The following is a 22062-nucleotide window of genomic DNA, read 5'->3' on the forward strand; positions in this document are numbered from 1 at the left end:
CCCCCCTCCTCTCTGCCAGTGTTCCTGTAACAGCAGACCCCTCTGATCTCTCTCTCCTCCTCCTCTCCTCTCTCTCTTTCCCCTTCTCCTCTCTGCCAGTGTTACTGTAACAGCAGACCCCTCTGATCTCTCTCTCCTCCTCCTCTCCTCTCTCTCTCTCTCTCTCTCCTCTCTGTCAGTGTTACTGTAACAGCAGACCCCTCTGATCTCTCTCTCCTCCTCCTCTCCTCTCTCTCTTTCCCCCTCTCCTCTCTGCCAGTGTTACTGTAACAGCAGACCCCTCTGATCTCTCTCTCCTCCTCCTCTCCTCTCTCTCTCCCCCTCTCCTCTCTGCCAGTGTTACTGTAACAGCAGACCCCTCTGATCTCTCTCTCTCTCCTCCTCTCCTCTCTCTCTCTCTCTCTCCTCTCTGCCAGTGTTACTGTAACAGCAGACCCCTCTGATCTCTCTCTCTCTCCTCCTCTCCTCTCTCTCTCCCCCTCTCCTCTCTGCCAGTCTCACCCCTCTGATCTCTCTCCTCCTCTCCATCTCTCAGCTCTGAACTGAACTTCTCTGATCAGCCTCCTCCACCAGTCGACTGAGTCTCTGGACAGTCTCCAACAGTCCCTCCATCTCTCATTCCTTCAACTCCATCTGTTTGTTCTTCTCTCCGACCCCCCCCCCCCATCAACGTTTGGATCTCTCCATTGTTTCAGAGATGGGAGGTTGTCTGGGACTTGTCACAAGTCTCAGGATTCTGAGTGGCGATCCTTTCCATATCTAAGGTTGAAATACAGTGAGCCCCTCCTGGTGTCCCTCTAAGCTCATCACATCAAGAAGTCTCATGCTGAGTCTCTGGATGGCCTCCCTCAACCTCTCTGTCTCCTGGTAGGCCTCACTGCTGAAGAATATCTCTCTTTTCTGTCTTTCCCCCACTGCAAACAAACAAGCCATCACACAGTTATAACATCATAACATTATAGCACAGTCACATCACATGTAGGTAAAATATTGTAACAACCGGTGGCAAACTAAGAGCTACATTTAAGCTGGCCATTGTCAACTAACTCAATAAAAACTAAATAAAAAGATGCAACCCACATTGTCAGGTATCTAGTCACCTGCTTCTAACTACTAACTAGCTAGCTTCTTAAAATAGTGTCATAAATAGTAACCAACTGCAAAGAACCATTAAATATTCGTCTCTCATAAACTCATATTCTCATATTCATCCAGCTTTAGACTTGACGCTACATCTGTCCATGTTTTCAGTGTAGTAGAATCATACTGATTGCTACAGCTGAGTTCTGCACTCAACAAAATGATACAGATGCACCCATGAATGGAGCAGAGATCATTGATGACTTACTGTAGGGAGGTTCAGGCATACTCCATCTTCTCCTGATGGTAGGAGGATCTGGATCTGAGAGCCCAACACAAAGAGATTGGATCAAACACTGAGAATTTGACTGTCTGGTTATCATAAACTATCACAGCAATGAAGAGGAAACAACTGTGTTTCGCTTGCATATGTTGCTGATCAGATCTTAAATGGCAACAGCAACACAGAGGAATGACCAAAGAAAATGTTGGTATGTGTTGGTATTTGTTGGTGCCCACATCAAGGGTCTGCATTCTTTTTGGTTGTTGCTGATCAGATCTTAATCAGCCACAGCAACAGAGAGAACTGACTGAAAAATTTGCTGGTACTTTTGTTGTTTGTTATATCAACTAATTGATAACATAAACAAAACAGAATATTATAGGGGAATTCTCCTATTTGTGTGTAAATTGTGTGTAAGGTTTTTATTTTTACACGCCTCTGTTACGCACTTCTGTGACACGCAAATTCTCCCATTCGCGATTCTGTCACCCCCACAGTGAATGCCATTTAAATCCAGAAAGAACACAAAGCAGTCTTTGATTTTGAAACGTAAGCAAGGCGAACTGAATAGCAAAAACGCAGACGTCTGTGCAAATGTACAGATGACTTCGGTCAAGTTGGAAAGAAATGGACAGATTGGAATGAAGTAGGCTATGGGATTATGACTTCACGTCAAGCTAAAACTGAAGATGCACAGTCGGTAAGCTCCATTATCCAAAGTGGGTGATAACAGATTTTTCACTATTTAACAATGTAGCCTCATGGATAAGGTAATGTAGCCTCATGGATAAGGTAATGTAGCCTCATGGATAAGGTACAGTAATGTAGTCTCATGGATAAATTAATGTTGAGAAATATGCCACCGTGTGACACTGTAATGGGGGGAAACATGAAGTTGTATCAGCATATTACAGTTTTTTCTGAATGCTTAAACACATTTTTTGTAACTATGGCTTTTTTTGCAAAACTCTACACACAAATGGCAAAACCACTCACTGAGTTCGCAAAACTAAAAGCACAAACACTGCTTTGCACTCAGTTTGCAATTTTGTAACACACGCTTTGCACAACTGTAGGCACAATGGCTATTATTTACACTATTTTGCCAACTCTCTGGCACACTTTCTCATGTGAAAACTGTTTTAGATAATTAGTTCACTTTGCAATCAGCCTAAGCACTATAAATAAGCCACAGGTAATGTACAATGGGTACAATGGAGTGAGCAGGAAGAGTGAGAAGAGAAAGAAATAGCCCTTTTACAGACAAAAAAACAGTCTACATGTGGGGATATTGTCATGTCAGGCCTACGTCATTCCAGAATATATTTTTCCCGGTGCCTTGGACTAGGACATTGCATGTGATGTAGACAGAATTTTGAGAGAGATGACCCGATGTAGATTTGTTTTGTCTCAGTGAAATGCTATTTTGTGTTTTGACTTGGAAAAACACACTTGTGTTTGTTTTGATGTGTGTAAATAAACACTGTAATACTTGAAGTTTGGATCCCTGTATGTTTACAGAACTATGACAAAAGTATGACCTCAAACTGACATAGTCTACCTTGTGCACAGAGAAAGCAAAAGCCAGATGTGTTTTTTATTCATACCATCAGTGTGTTGTTGGCACATTGTGTGCTTACTATTGTGATGGCTTGTGTTTACTGTTAGATACGAAAACACCATTTTTACGAAGGTGTGAAGAGTTAAGCAAGGTGTGTTAGCTTTTGCAAGAGAACTACAATGTTTTGCTGATTGGGTGAGAGGTTTTGCCATTTGTGTGTAGAGTTTTGCAAAAAAAGCCATAGTGACAAAAAATGTGCTTAAGCAATCAGAAAAAACTGTAAGCACCACATTTGATACTGTAATGTTCTGTGTAACCTACTGCCGACATCGAGCAATATGTTGTTTTACTAGTAGTGGCGCTCAACCTTAATACAACTTTCCAGAGCATGTAGCTGGAAAGGTGCTTAAGCCATGACAGAATGCGCACAAGAGTTGTATACATAAGAAACGCCCAGATTTTGGGGTTGCTCCTCCCAAAACACATAACTCCCTCTATCGCGTGTAAATGACAGATTTAAGTGAAGGGGAGAATTTGTGCAGAGTGAAATGGGCATAGCGTTTTTTTTGCTTACGCACCCTTATGCACCCATACGCAAATGGGAGAATTCCCCCCTATGTGCATAAGAGACAAAAATTAAACAAAAATATCTCAGATAGGACAGTGTTGATCTCGCCCACCTCCCCGTTGCTGGGCAATTTTCAAGAGAATCCATCAAGAGTGGTGGAGGGGTGTTGGTCTAAGATGCCAGCTTAATTCATTGTGAAAGCTATTATTAATACTGATAAAAGAACACAGAATAGCCCCTCTGACTATAGCCCAACCCGTTATAGAGGCGCTACACCTGGCCTGTCGCTCTGGGAAATCCCCTACCTATAGCACAAGGAATTTGACATCTCTCCTGTGTGTGTGTGTGTGTGTGTGTTGTTGATTGCCCACTGTGAGAAATCCCGGAAATCCCCTACCTATAGCACAAGGAATTTGACATCTCTCCTGTATATCTGAAATTAGTTAATTCATTAACTTTTCTTCCCCACCACCCTGTTGCTGAAAGAATAGTCAGTTCAGTTCAGTTCATAACTGTATTATTCCCCTGTAGCAAAGTAGTGCCCTTTAAAAGGCAAGAAATAATATTTTGTTGGGCCCCAGATGCTAGAAAGACAAAGACAACATCTCTCTCTCTCATTGTTGTTATCACAAGGCATAAGGAGCTGTATAATGCATTGTGATACCCAGAGCCGGACAGTAATGGAGTACATTTACTTGAGTACAATTTTGAGGGATCTGTACTTTACTCGAGTATCATTTTTGAGGAGTACTCATGACTTTACTCAAGTACATTTGACAGCCAAATATTGTACTCTTTACTCCACTACATTTCTATATTTCTATCCATAACTGTGAGTACCAGTTACTACTTCTTCTAAAAAAAAGAAAAATCTCAGAAACCCTCAAACGTGATTGGATTGTGCAGGCGCCACTGATTGTGACAGCCTATCAACAATCACCTTCAGCTTTCCACCAAAGTCAACTCCATGGTCAGATTTAGATAAGAGACGAAACCATGGACGAAACAATGGATGAAGACGCAGCAGGTCCATCCCGGGAATGTGCCAACCTGTGGCCCCACCTCGCCAGACTATTTCAACTGGACTATTGTAATTCACTATTAGCTGGCTTACCCGCTTGTGTAACAAGATCATTACAGCTGATTCAAAATGCTGGAGCACGCCTGGTCTTCAATCAGCCAAAGAGGACACATGTAACTCCTCTCCTAGTTACTCTCCATTGGCTCCCTATAGTAGCCAGAATTAAATTTAAATCTCTCACTTTGGCCTATAGGACACTAACTAGATCTGCTCCTAGTTATTTTAATTCAATAATCAAGCCTTACATCCCCAACCGCCCACTGTGGTCTTCTGGTGAGCGTATGTTGTGTCGACCAGTCATGAAAACTGGGTCCAATTCCAGACTCTTTTCTTCAGTGGTTCCATGTTGGTGGAATGAACTGCCCAGTGCTCTCCGTTCCTGTGGTAGTTTTGGGTCGTTTAAGAGGGGTCTAAAGACATTCCTATTCAACATATACTTTGTTGTTTAAGCGCTTATGTGTTATGGTTTATATAATGTTGTTTTATTTTAATTGGGCTGTTAATTAATTTGTCATTATTGTTTATTATTGATATTCTCCTTAATGTAGTCTTAGCATGTCATTGTTTTTATATTTTGATTGAATTGACATTATTGTTTTATTATTGCCTTTCCCCTTTTTTTACATTGCTTTTTTATTAGGCTATTGATTGAATTGATATTATTGTGTACTACAACTATTCTCCTTACTATATTTGACCTACATTCTAATCTGTTCCCTGTTCAATTTTAAATATTATTATGTTGTTTTGTATTTATGTGTCGCTTTGGACAAAGGTGTCTGCTAAATCCATAACCATCCATAACCATAACCATGAACAAGTTAATGATAGTTTTCGCTTCAAGTGTTTCAATTACAAAATAGTATTTTGTATTTGAAATATGTATTTTAAATACATGTATTAAAAATACTGCCCATCCCTGGCAACATGGTAAAATGATGAAAATGACTTGATTTTACTTTCAATTCCTTTTACATTCTCCAAGGTATTAACATTAACATTTTTCATAACTCCATGTAGGACGTTTCTGTACATAAATGTAAGCACGGTGGCAGTAGTAATGCAATATTTAGAAAATGTAGGCTACTCTTGTACTCTTGATACTCAAGTACTTTTAAAAACAAGTACTTCAGTACTTTTACTTAAGTAGGCATCTGACTGTTGTACTTTTACTTGTACTTGAGTAAAATTTAGCAAAGGGTATCTGTACTTTTACTCAAGTAATGAAGCTGTGTACTGTGTCCGTCTCTGGTGATACCTCTAGCTGTAATGCATTGTGATATGCTACATCAAGTTGTCATGACTCAAGTCATGCCTATTTTTTTGTTTTATGATTTTACAATAACCATTATTAGGCATAAATAATAATTTATCAACATCTATGAATATATGTAATACTGTGTAATGAATACAGTCATAAAACTATGTATACAAATATACATAGATAGTTATTTAAAGATTTATGGAGCAACTGCTAACTAGCTAGCTTCTTAACATAGTGGTAACCAACTGCAATGAATCATTAGATATTCATCTCTAGAAGACACAGCTCAGCCTCCTACATGCTCCTACTCCTATTTAAGATCTATTTGTTTCTTTCTGAGTGCTCTTTGGGGCCTCTGGGTGGAGAGCAGTTACCCAGTCTATGCTGCTATACTCACCAGGCGGATGTTCTCTTTCTCTCTCCTGCTGTTTGTTTCTCTCCTCCAGTTCCCTCTCTTGTTCCTGCAGCTGGGTTCTCAGGTCCTGTAGTTGGCTGTTCCTGTCCTGCAGTTCCTTTTCCAGTGACTCCAGTCTCTCTCTCTCCTCCTCTCTTTTAGTCATGTTCTCCAGCTCTGTGTCCCTCTCTCTCTCCTCTCTCAGCTGTAAAACATCCAACTTCATTCTTTCAATCTCTCTGTTCTTCTCCTCCACCTGCCTGTTCTTCTCCTCCATCTGCCTGTTGAACTCTGCCTCCATCTTCTCCTTGGTGATGCTGATGTTTCTCTGTAGCTCAGGCAGGATGATCTTCATGAGGTTTCTCTCTGCTTCTGCCCTGGTCTCTCTCTCATAGCTCTCTCTCATCTCCTCCATCTCCTCTCTGTGTCTCTCCTCCATCTCTCTCTTCTCTCTTTCTCTCTTTTCTCTCACTCTGCTCAGCTTTCTCTCCATCTCCTCTCTCAGTGTAATCTCTCTCTTTAACTCACTTTCTATTTCTCTCTTCTTCTCTTCATCCACCTCTTCTTTCATCTTTCTCTCCAGTTCTGTTGTTTTCTCATTCAATGTCCTAATTTCTGTTTCATGCTGCTGAATCTCTCCCTCCATCTTCTGCAGAGACTGCTGCACATTTTTATCATGTTCCTCTCTTCTCTCTCTCTTCTCCCTCTGTTTCCTCTCCTCCACCTCTCGTTCTTTCTGCATCCTTCTCTCTATCTCTCTGAGCTGTCTCTCTGCCTCCTGGTAGGTCTCACTGCTGTAGAATCTCTCTCTGTTTCCTGACACCATCTCTTCTATCTTCTCTAGCAGCTGTGTGATCTCAGTGTCATCAGGCCTGTCCTTAACGTTGAGAAGGTGACACCTGTTCCCACATTTCTCTACCAGCTGCTGGAGCTCCTGGCTCCCTGTCTGGAGCAACTCCTCCACACTCCTCTCTCTCAGCCCCTCAGCATGGGTGAAGAGGATCAGTGTGTGTCCCCAACAGCCCTCCCCAAAAATATCCTCCATTTTCTCCAGCATCCTCCTCTCCTCCCCTTCAGACGGCTCCACTGGAATCAGCAGGAGGAAGGCGTGAGGTCCTGGGGCAGACAGACGGACACAAAGCCCCACGTCCTGTCTCATGTCCTTCTCAGAGAGTCCACTGCAGAACCAGTCTGGAGTGTCCACCACGGTCACCCGTCTCCCAGCCACCTCCTCCTGTCTGCTCTCACTGTGCTGGGTCTCTGTGGATGTGTGTGTGAGTGTGTGTGTGCCCAGGATGGTGTTTCCTGCTGCCCTCTTCCCAGCTGTGCTCCCCCCCAGCAGCACCAGCCTCAGCTCAGACACAGCAGGAGACACTGGGGGGGCTGGACCAGGACTCTCTCCTCCCACTGCAAACACACACACACACACACACACACACAATAAGCCATCACACAGATACATCATAGCACTGCAAACACACACACACACACACAATAAGCCATGACACAGATACATCATAGCACTGCAAACACACACACACACACACAATAAGCCATCACACAGATACATCATCACTGCAAACACACACACACACACACACAATAAGCCATCACACAGTTACACAGGGTTCGTACGGGTGCTTGAAATCCTTGAAAATCCTTGAATTTTAATGTTGCGTTTTTAAGGTTTGAAAAGTGCTTGCATTTCGGATAAAGTGCTTGAAAATGCTTAAAATTGTAAGTGTATTTCTTTTGCCACAGATAGCTATCTGACGGAATAGCTAGTTTAGCCTATAGATGCAGAAAGTCGGAGAGTTTAAAATTAAAACTTCTCCGCCATGGTCCTCGCTTGCGCCTCTGCGTGTGTGACTGATCTGCCTAGTCTATGGATCTGCCAGTCTGTTTTCATGCGTGACAACGCCCCCTGCACACAGTCGGAGATGACCATCAACATGAAGTGAGTTTGCCGTTTTAATGAGCGTTGGTTAGAAAATAGCTAGTTCGGACTGTTGAACAGAAATCATGTAGGGTCATACAGATGCATTGCTAGCTAGGTCGCCATTAAAGCTAACATATTATTGAATAGGCTACTTATCTCCAATCATTGGAAAACAAGGAGAAAGTTAGGTTGAAGAGGGAGACGAAACTTTATGGTATGTGAATGCAAAACCGCACCAGTCATGTCTATGGCCGTAGGCCTATCTACCGGTTGTGGCTAGATGGGATACAGCTAACAACGGAAGTCACGTAACAGATAGTGAAATCTCCAGTGAAATCTCCATAGAAATAAACAGTATCAGGACAGGAAGTAACCTAACCCTAATCCTAACCCTAACCCTTTCTTTCTTCAAATTTCGTTTTATTTACTATACTTTTTTACTATTTACTTTACGAAAACTAAAAATAGCCGACAAGACAATTATCCTTGCATCAACGCATCGTCACGCACGCAACACGTAGTTGTAGATACCTCTGACATGTCAAAACGAAAGTAGAGTTGACTGCCATCGCGGAGCTATGTCCTAACTAACGAACGCAACACAGTGTCTCACGCAGCTCAAATAAACTTCAATACCCACAAATCCATTGTCCAAAATAAATAATCGTCAGACCTGAACAAAGGCTGACTTCAAGGCCTACTCAAAATGTTATGCTGAAATTCAGTGGAGTTGCAGCTAGCTAACCTGCACTGAAAATTGTGCCTTTATCAGAGTATGGACCAATAGCATATAGATAGATAATAGTAGATATTTATATGGATATTATCTAAGCATAATATTGATTATTGGTCAGTTATTTACACAGGGGACAGGAGAAGGGAAATCAGGCAGAAAGGTGGAAATGAGGAGAAAGAGCTAGGAGAAGAGAGGGAAATAATAGGCAAAGGGCCCTCACAAGTGAGTGTGAGTCAATATGTGACACTAACTGTGTCAGAAGGTACAAGCTCCGCAGCCTATGACACTGCAATTTATAAATGCAACATTCACTACTCTGATGAGGAGAAGCAGAGCATTCCTAATTAAAGATGGAGCAGAGATCAGTATAAATATCCTAATTAAAGATGGAGCAGAGATCAGTATTTCCTCAAAACCAATTGGAGAAAAGGCTCTTGAAATACACAGGTGCATCTAAAAAAGTAGAATATTGTGGAAAAGTGTGTTGGTTTAAGTTATAGACAAAACATGTTATAAATGATCATGATAGCATTTACATTACAGCCCTCTATGGTTAAGTCTTTCATAGGCATATATAGGCTACTTTGCTCTTTTATAAATGTACCATATGCTTAATAGGCTGTATTTCTAAGTGTGATTTATGCTATAATGTATAAATTATATTTATGTCAATGTATCTATAAGTATCCGCAATATTCACCATAAGTCATCATTTAATGGGTTATTTTTCACATTTTTCTTCCTTGGGGGCATGCCCCCGGACCCCCATAGTATTTCGCGGGGGGCAACATTTCTATCAACACCCCTGACCTCGGTATTTGAATCCTGGCTACGGCCTTGGTCATGTCTCAAACTTCAGCTTAGTTTTGTGGTTTAATGCTTATAGGCTCTACAAGTGGAAAGGACATTAAAGCACCATGCATATGTGCATATCGTGCCATCTTCACATCACCCAACGTCACATCTCTGCATTGCTAGCCTACTGGTTGGTAGCTCATGATAACAGATGTAGGCCTGTCTGCATGCCGTTGTAGGCAAGAAAGAGACATTAATCAGTCTTGACTGTCATGAAAGAGCGAGCCTTAACATTAGTTTGAGTTCACATATTCAGCAAAGAATAGTTATTTGTTGAGTGATTATTTTCTTATTTTATTTTATTTATTTATTTAATGTTTTTTTTTTTTTGTATATTGACTCAGCCAGTTAGATAGCAAGCAAGTTAGATAGCAAGCAAAGTCTACTTCCAGACAGGTGACACATTTTTGAAGTTTTCCTTTAATTTCTTTTCCTGCTATTAAGAAACACAATTTTGTCTGTTAAAACCATCTCTAAATGATAAAAAAGTAAAAATAATTTTGAGTTAGTATATTCGTATAGTATGTCATTTGCCACCGCTGTAAAGTGCTGGAAAAGCTTGAAAATTGACCTTGAAAGTGCTTGAAAAGTGCTTGAATTTGATGTTGGAATAGGTGTACGAACCCTGTTACATCATAGCACTGCAATCACACACACACACAATAAGCCATCACACAGATACATCATAGCACTGCAAACACACACACACACACACACACACAATAAGCCATCACACAGATACATCATAGCACTGCAAGCACACACACACACACAATAAGCCATCACACAGTTACATCATAGCACTGCAAACACACACACACACACACACACACACACAATAAGCCAATACACAGTTACATCATAGCACTGCAAACACACACATTGTCAAGTCAAATTACAGTTTTTAATAAATAAATAAATAAATAAATAAAAATATAACTTGCACTAAAGAGATTCAAAACGGGTGTGTACAATTCACTGACGACAGTAGCGTCAAGCACCAAAACGGAGAAAACTTGCTTAATTGCTGCCTGGTGCGCTCAAGAGCCCATGACGTCACGCACACGACGCATCCCTGAAGCACAGGTGTGAAATCAGATCCAAGAAAGAGCAGTTGTTGAGACGCGGATGAGAATCCTGTTAAAATTAATACCAACGCAGCAAAGTACTTTGAACGTCTACAAAGACTGGAGAGGCAGCCGGTAAGAAGCCAAACTTAAAGGTAAACTATGCAGTATTGGCAATTTCCTTACTGTTTTCATGTTTTTTGCTTCTTTTTCACTGGCTCTGTCATGACGAATGTCTGAGAAACTCCATCGCTACCTTTTTCTAGCCGGTGCCTGGCGTGTATGTGTATTTGAATGCAGTAAAGCAATTCGTTACACTCGTTATACTTCCTGACACTGAGGCCGTCGGCCCGCCGGCCCACAGTTGCAAGGATGTTTTTTCCACTCACAGGCGCTAGGGGGAAGCGAGACGGCCACCGTTCAACCCGAAAAAAGTCATATAACCATTCCAATGACTCTGAAGCTGTTAAATGAAGGTAAATTAAGCTAAAAAAACTTGCATATTAAGCTAAAAAACCTGCATAGTGTGCCTTTAAAATCTTTGCTACGGAGTTGTTCCTGTTGCTGCTGAGCCGTTCGGGAATGGTGTTTGTTTACTTGATAGCGTGCAGCAAAAATGGATGCGTAGCTCTGTTTAATACGTGTTGTTTGCCATGCTTTGATTGTCTTGATGAAATGCGTGTTAATATGACCATAGGCTGCATGTTTCTTAAATATTATTAGAAAGTGTTTGGTCGATTGGTGTAACAAGAGGGTCTGCTTTTTAATTGGGTTAACAGATTTAAAGGATAAATAGACTAATGGGGTTCGTGCAATTAAAGTGGCAATATGTGGTTTGTGCTATGTAAGCTTATATGTGTTTCAGTGTTTGGTGTTATTTATCAAGTAGCATTTTGTATTGAATGGAATATTTAAGACTGACATATACATGTAAATTTGTAATATTTATGGATATTTATGTGTTTTATGCGATTACTTATGTGTGTATTTTTCTGGTTGTTTAAAGGTTTTTTACCTGTTTGACCACTGCTAAAGGAAATAAAAAGAAAAGTGGAAAAGAAAACAAACTGAGTGGATTCCAGTTTTATTCTCCATGTAGACGGGTCAAAATCCCTTTCAAGTTGGGGAATCTGCTTAACTAAACTGACAACTTGACACACACACACAATACGCCATCACAGTTACATCAGTGTTTCCCATATGTCACAGGGATGATTGTCTGTGTTTGTTTGTTATGTCTGCGTCCTCGTGGTGGCTTGTGGTATGACATGCTCTGCTCACCTGTCTTGGGTTATCATATGAGATAAGCACAGGCGTAATTGTCACAGGTGTGGTGAATTGGATAATTATTGACAGTGTTTTTTAAGTGACCGGATCCCCTCGCATGAAAAACGAGGAAGTGGGTTTCTAACCTTCCGTTTGATCTCTGTGGGAGAGACGCGCAAAGACGAGACCGTCGTTCAGAGAATCTGGGGAAAAGAAAACTGTTCCTGCAGCTCCAGCCAGAGGGAAAGTACACCGTTACCGATCGTAACCAGCGTGGGCATATTGCTGTTTGTTGACTGAACCAGTGCGGCTGCTACAGGCCTCTGTGTTGCCTATTCACCTACACCGGAGGTGCGACTTCTCGTCGCTCCTCTGCCAAGTTAAGTACACGCTCCTTAAATCTACACTAGATGGGCTGTAGTACGAGAGGGAACTGTTAACCTACTGCTGTCTGGATTGGGCTACTCCAAGATCACGTTAGAGTTGGACATTGAGAAAGAATATTCCCAGTATTTTTATGGACTCAATTGCATCGTAATTGTGTGTGTTGTCGTGTGAAGCTTTATTGTTTTTTGGACACTGACGTGAAGATTTGCTGTGCGTGTGCTGTGCTGACCTCTCCTAGTCTCTCTCACTGAATTGTTGTTGGGGAACATTGAATATTGGAGTCTTCCATGTAAATGTCCTGTCTCCTATGCCCTCCGACTCGCATTAGTTTCTCTCTCTCTCTTCCTCCGTGCATGTGTCTGCTGTCTGCCAGACCCTGGTACCTGATGTCAGTCACGGTGTGACTCCGCCCCCTCATGAATCTGCCTGCGCTTGCTGCTGCGTCCTAGCTGGCTCCTTCTCCCTCCTCTGTGTGGATCTATGGACTGTTGGATTCCTTCTCAATTAACTGAGTCATTTTTTTTTAGAAGAAACCAAAGTGACTGTATTTAAAATAAATCCTATATTTTTATATCGCAATTTCCTCTGACTCTGGTGTGTTGTGTGGTTACAGTAACTCCCCAGAGTTAGTTATTTACACATTGGTTACACATACATTGACTTATTTGTGGCGGCCCACCACAATATCAACATTGACCACCACACAATGATTTTCCTGGTTGTACTAAATTGTGCTTAAATCTGGTTAGAATCATAACCACGCTGCACTGATTTGTTAAAAACTGTTGCATTCGAGTTAATTCTGCAAACATACAGCCACAAATAGAATTCAATTCTGTGGGAAACACTGTCCATCATAGCACTGCAAACACATACACGCACAATAAGCCATCACATAGTTAACATCATAACAGTTCTAACATTACAGCAAAGACACCACACACATCATAACATTGTAACAAACACAGCAAGTAAACTTCCATCCAGCTCGACTTGACACATGCCTACTACTAATACCTAGCTAGCTTCCTAAACTAGTGTTGGGTAGACATAATAAGCGACTGCAATGAATCATTAAATATTCATCTCTAGTAGACATCCATCCAGCTCTAGACTTGACACTGCATTTGACGTTTCAGGCTGGTAGGATCATACTTCATGAATGCAATGAGTTAGTTTCACACATACAATGAGTTCTGCATCCCCACTGACTACCACTATGATAAAGCTACACCCATGAATGGAGCAGAGACCACTGATGACTTACTGCCTAGAGGCTGATCCATACTCCGTCTTCTCCTGATGGAAGGAGGTTCTGGATCTGGGAGCCCAACACAGAAACACAGACAGACACTGGATCAGTAGCCTGTTCAACTACAGTCATGGAGCTCTCTAGATTCACACACTGGATGATGGGACCATTTCATACTTTTCCAGTGTGATTAAGATTGTAAGGACATATTGGTGACTGGACATAGTGTACACACACAGGAATGGTTGTTTCACACTCACCTTCCTCTTTCTCCTCCAGCTGTTTGTGTCTCTCCTCCAGCTGTTTATCTCTCTCCTCCAGCTGTTTGTGTCTCTCCTCCAGCTGTTTATCTCTCTCCTCCAGCTCCCTCTCTTGTTCCTGCAGTTGGGTTCTCATGTTCTCCAGTAGACTCTCTCTCTCCCTCTCTCGTCTTGTCATGTTCTCCAGCTCTGTGTCTCTCTCCTGTAGGAGTGTGTGTTTGTGTTCCAGCTGTTGTGTGATGTGTTCTATCTTCATGTTCATCTCTTGCAGTAGTGTGTTCTTGTCCTGTAGTTCTCTATCTCTCTTTTCTAGCTGTGTCTCTCTCTCTTGTAGGAGTTTATTCTTCTCTGCTAGTTGTTGTGTTGTCTGCACCAGTTCCACATCTTTATCTTTTAAATGTCTTTCATGTTCCTCTACTATCTTGTTTCTCCCCTCCAGCTCCTTCTGGTTCTCCTGCAGTTGGTTCCTCAGGTCCTGTAGTTCCTCATCTAGTGACTCCAGTTGTGTTCTACTGGTTTCCATCTCTGTGTGGATGAAAAGATTGACAATGTTGACAATGTTGAAATAGAATGGGGAGGAATTAACATCCTTAGTCTATACATGATGAATACTGAATGCTGATCACATATAAGATGTTTTTTTGCCAATGCTAAACACCACACACTTGGACAAACATGGAGGAACGTATGCTTCTATAAAACTCCTCATATCATACTCACCAGTCAAATGCTTTTTATCTCTCTCCTCCAGCTGTTTGTCTCTCTCCTCCAGCTGTTTATTTCTCTCCTCCAGCTGTTTATCTTTCTCCTCCAGCTGTTTATCTTTCTCCTCCAGCTGTTTGTTTCTCTCCTCCAGCTCCCTCTCTTGTTCCTGCAGTTGAGTTCTCAGGTCCTGTAGTTGTCTGTTCCTGTCCTGCAGTTCCTTTTCCAGTGACTCCAGTTGTCTTTTAGTGGTCTCCATCTCACTGGTCATGTTCTCCAGTAAACTCTCTCTCTCCCTCTCTTGTGTAGTCATGTTCTCCAGTAAACTCTCTCTCTCCCTCTCTCGTTTAGTCATGTTCTCCAGTAAACTCTCTCTCTCCCTCTCTCGTGTAGTCATATTCTCCAGTAGATTCTCTCTCTCCCTCTCTCGTATAGTCATGTTCCCCAGTTCTGTGTCTCTTTGATGGAGGAGTTTGTTCTTCTCATCAAGTTGTCGTTTCATCTTCTCCATGCCTTTGTTCTTCTCCTCTAGCTGTTGTATCATCTTCTCCATCTCTCTTTTCTTGTCCTCCAGCATCTTCTCCATCTCCATCAGTCTCTTTTTGCTCTCCTCCAGAAGTTGCATCTTCTCCTTGAGATTCTTTTCTCCATCTTTAATCTGCAAGTTCTTTCCCTGCAGTAGTTTGTCTTTCATCTCTAATTGTTTGTCTTTCTCCTGGGAGTTTTTCTCACTCTCCTCTATCCTCTTGTCTCTCTCCTTGATTTTGTTTTCTCTCTCTTCTATCTGTTTGTCTCTCTCATGTACAAGTCTTTTCCTCTCCTCCATTTCCACATCTTTATCTTTCAGTTGTTTGTCTTTCTCCTGAAGAGTCTTCCTGCTCTCTTCTAGATTTTTGTTTTTATCAGTTATCTCTCTGTTCTTCTCCTCTAGCTGCAGCTTCATCTTCTCCATCTCTCTGTTCTTCTCCTCTAACTGCAGGTTCATCTTCTCAATCTCTCTGTTCTTCTCTTCTAGGTGACGTTTCATCTTCTCCATTTCCACGTCTTTCTCCTCCATTGTCTTCTTGTTCTCCTCCAGTTGTCTGTTTTTCTCCATTAACTCGTCAATAATCTTCCGCCATGAAGGGGGAGCTGGTGGAAACATGTTGTGATATTTGGTAAATATTTTCATGATTTAAGTGTTGATTTACAGTTTTTCTCAGTTGCTTTTTCCTGCTTAATGAAACTGAGATACAAATGCATACATACTTTTTCAATGTTTTTCACTTTTTTTGCTAAACACTTCACAGTGATATCAGTCAAGCAGTCCAGATGCCATTGATTTCACTATGCCAAACATAAGCAAGCAATCTGCTCACAACTGTTAGAAATGACCTGCATTAGTGTGGAATCACCAGTGCACCTACATGACACTCCTACCCACAATCATTCTGCCATCAGTCTGTATCTATCCATAAAGGTGCCAACTTTACAAGGGGTTAATTTGGCAGAGGCACACAGGCATGTAGCACAACATATAAGGTAGGATGCACCGGTTCAAATTGATAGCTGTATTTTGATATTGTCAATTGTGTAATGATTGATTGGAAAAATGTATTCATCTGGCCACTGGTTGTGTTGTTTGAAGGAAAGGTTTGTTTGTGTTGCATGTTTTAAACGTTTTGATGGGGTGAGAGCCTTTTGCCAATAAAATGTGCTGTTTTGGCCAGAGTGCCTCAGTGTAGGCCTAAGTGATTTGACAATGTGATTTCAGAGTTGACAGAAGCTGTAAAGCAATTGAGAAAAACTGTAATGACTTAATTTGCAAGTCAAGTCAAGTCAAGTTTATTTATATAGCGCATTTCATACACAGAGGTCATTCAATGTGCTTATTGAAAGTGCAATTTGCAGTCAATCTCTTGCTTTATATTTTTGCCTTTTTGCTAATCTATGTATCTGTATGTGGGCAATTCCATGCAAAGGTCATCCTTACCATGGAAAAAAAAAGTTGTGCATACGCAAATAGAACTGTTGTTAAAATCTTCATTTAGGTCTATATTTTATTGTTTGTAACTGATCTGATTGAATTTGATGGAGAATGACACTCTTTTTACATCATAAATATGGTGTGCAACCATACAGAAACAACCTTTTTTTACATGGTAATATTATACATATTTCAAAAGTGGATAAATGGACCCAATGTTCAAACAAATTGTGTCATTTGACAAATTCCAGATTGACAAGGGAATGGTAGAGCGATGTCTATGCTCAGCTTGCCTTTAAGAGCACAACTCCTTACATTTGTAAGGCTTTTGTTTTTAAGTCAGCAAGTTCCATGGCCATGTCACATCCATAACGTTTTATAGGAAAAGTTTATGCTACACATACAGTGTTGATGCGACAATGTCCATAGTGTCTGTGCAAAGCTGATTTATATCAATGTAAAGTGTGATGACCAAATTGTGCCCCTTTCTTACTTTTAAAACCTTTAATGGTGCGTTATGGATGTGACGTTATGGATGTTACATAATGTGAATTTACAAGACTGGGGACTTTATTATACCTCAAAGCCGATAAAACGTCTGTTCTGGTGGCATGTCAGTTTTAACGCATTTCAACTTAGTGTTTACAATTGACATTTCAAAGATTATTAGGTTGATCAAAACCACAGGGAGGCCTTGCCTAACCATTAGCAAAACAAACATAATATTAAAATACCTCCAGTGATTAGCCTAGCCATAGCCTATTTTCAAGTGGCCTAATAACGAAAATCTGAGCGATTATCTTCCTGTAACTGTCATACTAATGTTGAACTGGATTATCGTGTTAGCTGGTGAAGATGGCTGACTTTGCAGCTGGAGTTAACATAGCAACCTCCTTCTGTTGCAGATCTGTTCAGACTGCCGCTCACGTCTGCTTAACACAGTTTAATTTTAAATGTGACGCGATATGACAGCATTTGAAGTGTCAGGTCCTCTGTAGCTAATACCCACAGAGTAACATGAGTAAGGGCAGCAATAAACTAGATGTACCGCATAGCGGTACAAAATATGACCGCCTCTCAGTCCTGCATATTCTCTTCGCAAAAATAAATCACGCTTGTCAATGTCTCCATCTCCTACTCCTGCAACTCATGTGCATGTAAATGAGTGTGTGCATATGTGAGTTTGCTTTTGTTTATAAGAGTGTGTGTGTGTGTGTCTGTGTGTGTGTGTCTGTGTGTGTGCATGTGCGTATGCGTGCCTGTGTTTGTGTTTATGCGTGTGTGTGTGCGTATGTGTTTGCATGCCCACATGCGTATGCGTGCCTGTGTGTGTGTGTTTATGAGTCTGCATTCATGTGGGTGGGTGTTTGTGCGTGTGTGTGTGTGTGTGTGTGTGTGTGTGTGTGTGTGTGTGTGTGTGCTTGCCTGTCTGTATGTGTTTATGTGTGTGTGTGCTTGCCTGTCTGTATGTGTGCGACTGTGCGTGTGTGTGCATGTGCGCGTGCATGTACTTTATGTGTGCAAATCACAAATGAGTGGGTATGGGTTAGGTTCATGCGGGCTCTTGAGACTAACATACCATAAATATTTTGTCATCTTGGGTGCAACGGTTCAGGTAGGGCTAGTTATTTAGGGGAGTGGCCACCAAGTTTCATGTTCCCTGGTGTTTCAGTAACCCGGGAATCACTGACCAAACTTGATGATGGTAAAAGAAAAAAATAAATTTATTTTTTATATTTTAAATGACTTGTTGTCTTGATTCTTCCTGTGGATCTTAGTGGGCACTGAGGAAGCAATAATTTCATCGCTAGTTTTTCATGATTACTCAATTGTTTCATATCAAAATTCACTACTTAACTCATTGAGTGCCAAAATGCGTTGAGTGCCAAAAACTTAATATTACGTTTTTAGCTTTTTTTTTTTAAATTACGAAACTAGACACTCTAATACACCTTATATGTGATTTTGGGAACTCTGTGATGAATTGAAATGAAATATATGACGATTGTGAAACAATAATGAAAACGCACAATCTGGACATTTTATCTGGATATTTTATCATAACTCGGTTGCCGCTTTGGGGAGTTGATTTTTAAATAGTTTGCTGGATAAGTTAATGAAGCTACCAGAGAGAGATGTAACACAAGGAATTAAGATGAAAGACCTAGGACCCAGGGACATGCCAATAATCCAGCAAAAGGTAACAAAGATATTTATTTTCAACCAAAGGATATCTAAGACCTGAAAAAAATCTCTTTCCACCTTAGGAAATTACACAAACTCATCTCTCAGCACCAGCCAGCTAGCTAAAATTTCCCTCGGGATGAATAAAGTATCTATCTATCTATCTAGCTGCACACACCTTGGAAACTAGATGGCAATGATGGCAGTTGTGAATAGCAGCAACTGAAGTCTGAAGTATCATCACAGAGGGTAGTTTTTACTGTCATTGAGGCCAATGCCAATTCAGGAGAATATTGCAACTAGTGTCGCGACCACCACGCGTGAGTATAAATGGTTACGGCGCTTCCGTGACGTCACATTGTCACGCTAGCGGTCGGGAGTGGCGAGTATGTAGGACGCTTTACGGTGGTCTCTACGGGGTCTGTCACCACACACACGGTCATTGAGTTCTTAGAGGAGCTGTTTGCCCACTGGGGCATACCCACAGCAACAACCACAGACAACGGCCCACAATTCATCTCTGCAGAGTTCAGCACTTTACTACTCTACTTCTGGCTTTAGAGGAATATGCTGAGGTACTGTACACACACACACACACACACACACACACACACACACACACACACACACCACTCTACTTCTGGCTTTAGAGGAATATGCTGAGGTATAGAAAGAATATTAGTTGGGTTTCTAGTTTTAAAATGGCCTTTTTCACTAAGTGGAGGTTGGGCAGAAATCAACGTGGGAATAGAACTATATGCGCATGTCATGCTATTACAGCTTGATCTCGAGTATACACAATTCATCTCTGTGGAGTTCACCATATTTCTGAGTGAGCGAGGGATCAAACATACGGACACACACACACACACAACCCACAGGCAAACAGGAGGGATCAACACATACACCTTTACAACCCACAGAGATCAAACACATACGCACCACCTTCTACAACCCACAGAGATCAAACACATACGCACACACACACACACACACACACACAACCCACAGAGATCAAACACATATGCACACACACACACACACACACACACATACACACACAACCCACAGAGATCAAACACACACACACACAACCCACAGGCAAACACATACGCACTACCTTTACAACCCACAGAGATCAAACACACACACATACGCACACACACACACAACCCACAGAGATCAAACACATACGCACCACCTTCTACAACCCACAGATATCAAACACATACACACCACCTTCTACAACCCACAGAGATCAAACACATACGCACACACACAACCCACAGAGATCAAACACATACACACCACCTTCTACAACCCACAGAGATCACACATACGCACCACCTTTACAACCCACAGAGATCAAACACATACACACCACCTTCTACAACCCACAGAGATCAAACACATACACACCACCTTCTACAACCCACAGGCAAACAGGAATTAACACATACACACAGCAAACGGGGGGGAAATGTATAGATAGATAGACACTTTATTGATCCCCAAGGGGAAATTCAAGAAACACATGTAAACACATGAAAAGAAAAACAAAAGTATACAGTAGTTTACTTGATTTAAAGGATCATGTTTACTTTTCAGATTTGGAAATAGCCTTTAATAATCTGTTCCAGTGGGACTGTGGTCACTGACTATGCATTCTAACACTACTAGTATCTGCTGTCTTTATGTTATTTGTGATTTATTATTTGTTCTGTCTCTCACTGGGAGGAGGGGAAATGCTATGTCTCCATGACAGTGTGTCCACAGTCTTACGGATGACGTGTGTGTGTGTGTGTGTGTGTGTGTGTATCATGATGAATGTGTGACTCCACTGCAGACCGTCAGTGTGTTTTGAATCAGTTGAATTAAACCACTGAACATGGTGAGAGAAAGTGGAATAGAACATTATGTCCAATATTCCAATATGTGGTTTAATGTTCTGCATTATGTCCAATATTCCAATATGTGGTTTAATGTTCTGCATTATGTCCAATATTTCAATATGTGGTTTAATGTTCTGCATTTCTCATTAGTGGGTCACTTTGATATTAAAAGTATGATTCTATGTAATGACTGTATGATATCTGTACTGTCCCTGTGTATATCTGTGTGTGACTGTGTTTAGAGATAAGCAGGAATATTATGACTTTGCAGTGTTTCACTGTTCTGCATGGCTGCGTCAGTAGCTATCTGCTCCGGATTGCCAGGTTGCCACTAATCAGAGTCTGATTCAGTGTAGATGGGATGACCAACGCCATCTCCCATCAGCCTGGAAGGATACTTAAACCCAAACTATCGCAGGTATCTGTGACCTAACATGGTCAAAACTGCACGAAATTGGAAGAGTAGGATCATTATGACACCCTCTGAATGCACGCCAAGTTTCGTGGAATTCCGTTCATGGGGGGCCACACAATAAATTATTTTATGTTACTATACACCAACTGGTCTGTAGGTGGCTGGACACAGTTATCTGTGAATATCTCGAGAAACGTAGGGCCTAAGAGGACCACCTTTTTTTGTATGCATGCACCATTTTTTTCATGCACACACGCGCACACACACACACACACACACATACATAAACATGTACAGTACATGCACACATACACACAATTCAAGAATTTCTCAGAATTATGAACAGGCAAGATGGGGGTGGGGTTGTATAAAATGTATTTTACATGTGAAATCTATGAAATAATCATGTTTTGGTTAGTACTTGGATAAGAAACCTCCTTGGAAGAGTAGGTTCCTGCTGGAAGTGGTGTTGGTGGCTGGCCAGTAGGTGGCACTCTTCCCTGTGGCCAAAAGCCACCAAACAAATATCAATCCTAATGCCCTATTGCGGTGACAGGGACACTGTACTGCAGATGTTTTCCTTTGCATGAATGTTAAATTGAGGTCCTGACTCACCATGGTTGTTAAAGATCCCATGGCACTTATTGCAAAGAGTAGTTCCCTGATTTGCTTTATTTATGTACACATAAAGACACACACACATAAACACACACACACACAAAGACACGTAAACACACACACTACACATGCACACACACTACACATGCACACACACCACACGCCAAGGCTGTAGCCATGATGTCAACATTGGGGGGGACCAAATCTGTGGTGCGGTGTGAATTTTAATAACAGAATTTCAATACATTTCCTGCCATGCAAAAATATTATTAAAATCACAAACAAGTCATTA

General features: G+C 41.3%; 1 protein-coding gene across 1 annotated transcript in view; it reads right to left on the minus strand.

The window, feature by feature from the left end:
- Positions 1–364: 364 nt before the first annotated feature.
- Positions 365–22062, minus strand: part of LOC143100048 (uncharacterized) — a 24831-nt gene continuing 3133 nt past the window's right edge. Inside the window, exons 2-7 of the mRNA XM_076262969.1 lie at positions 14714–15826; positions 13994–14518; positions 13749–13802; positions 6235–7638; positions 1349–1402; positions 365–914 (exon numbers count right to left, since the gene is read on the minus strand). Coding sequence (XP_076119084.1) covers positions 760–914; positions 1349–1402; positions 6235–7638; positions 13749–13802; positions 13994–14518; positions 14714–15826 — 3305 coding nt within the window. The 3' untranslated portion in view covers positions 365–759. The remainder of the gene's footprint in view (positions 915–1348; positions 1403–6234; positions 7639–13748; positions 13803–13993; positions 14519–14713; positions 15827–22062) is intronic.

Source organism: Alosa pseudoharengus, unplaced genomic scaffold (genome assembly GCF_046254945.1).
Source record: "Alosa pseudoharengus isolate Yale_2024_CS ecotype anadromous, Long Island Sound unplaced genomic scaffold, YU_APseudo_1.1 YU_APseudo_1.1_scf_3, whole genome shotgun sequence".
NCBI lineage: Eukaryota > Metazoa > Chordata > Actinopteri > Clupeiformes > Clupeidae > Alosa > Alosa pseudoharengus.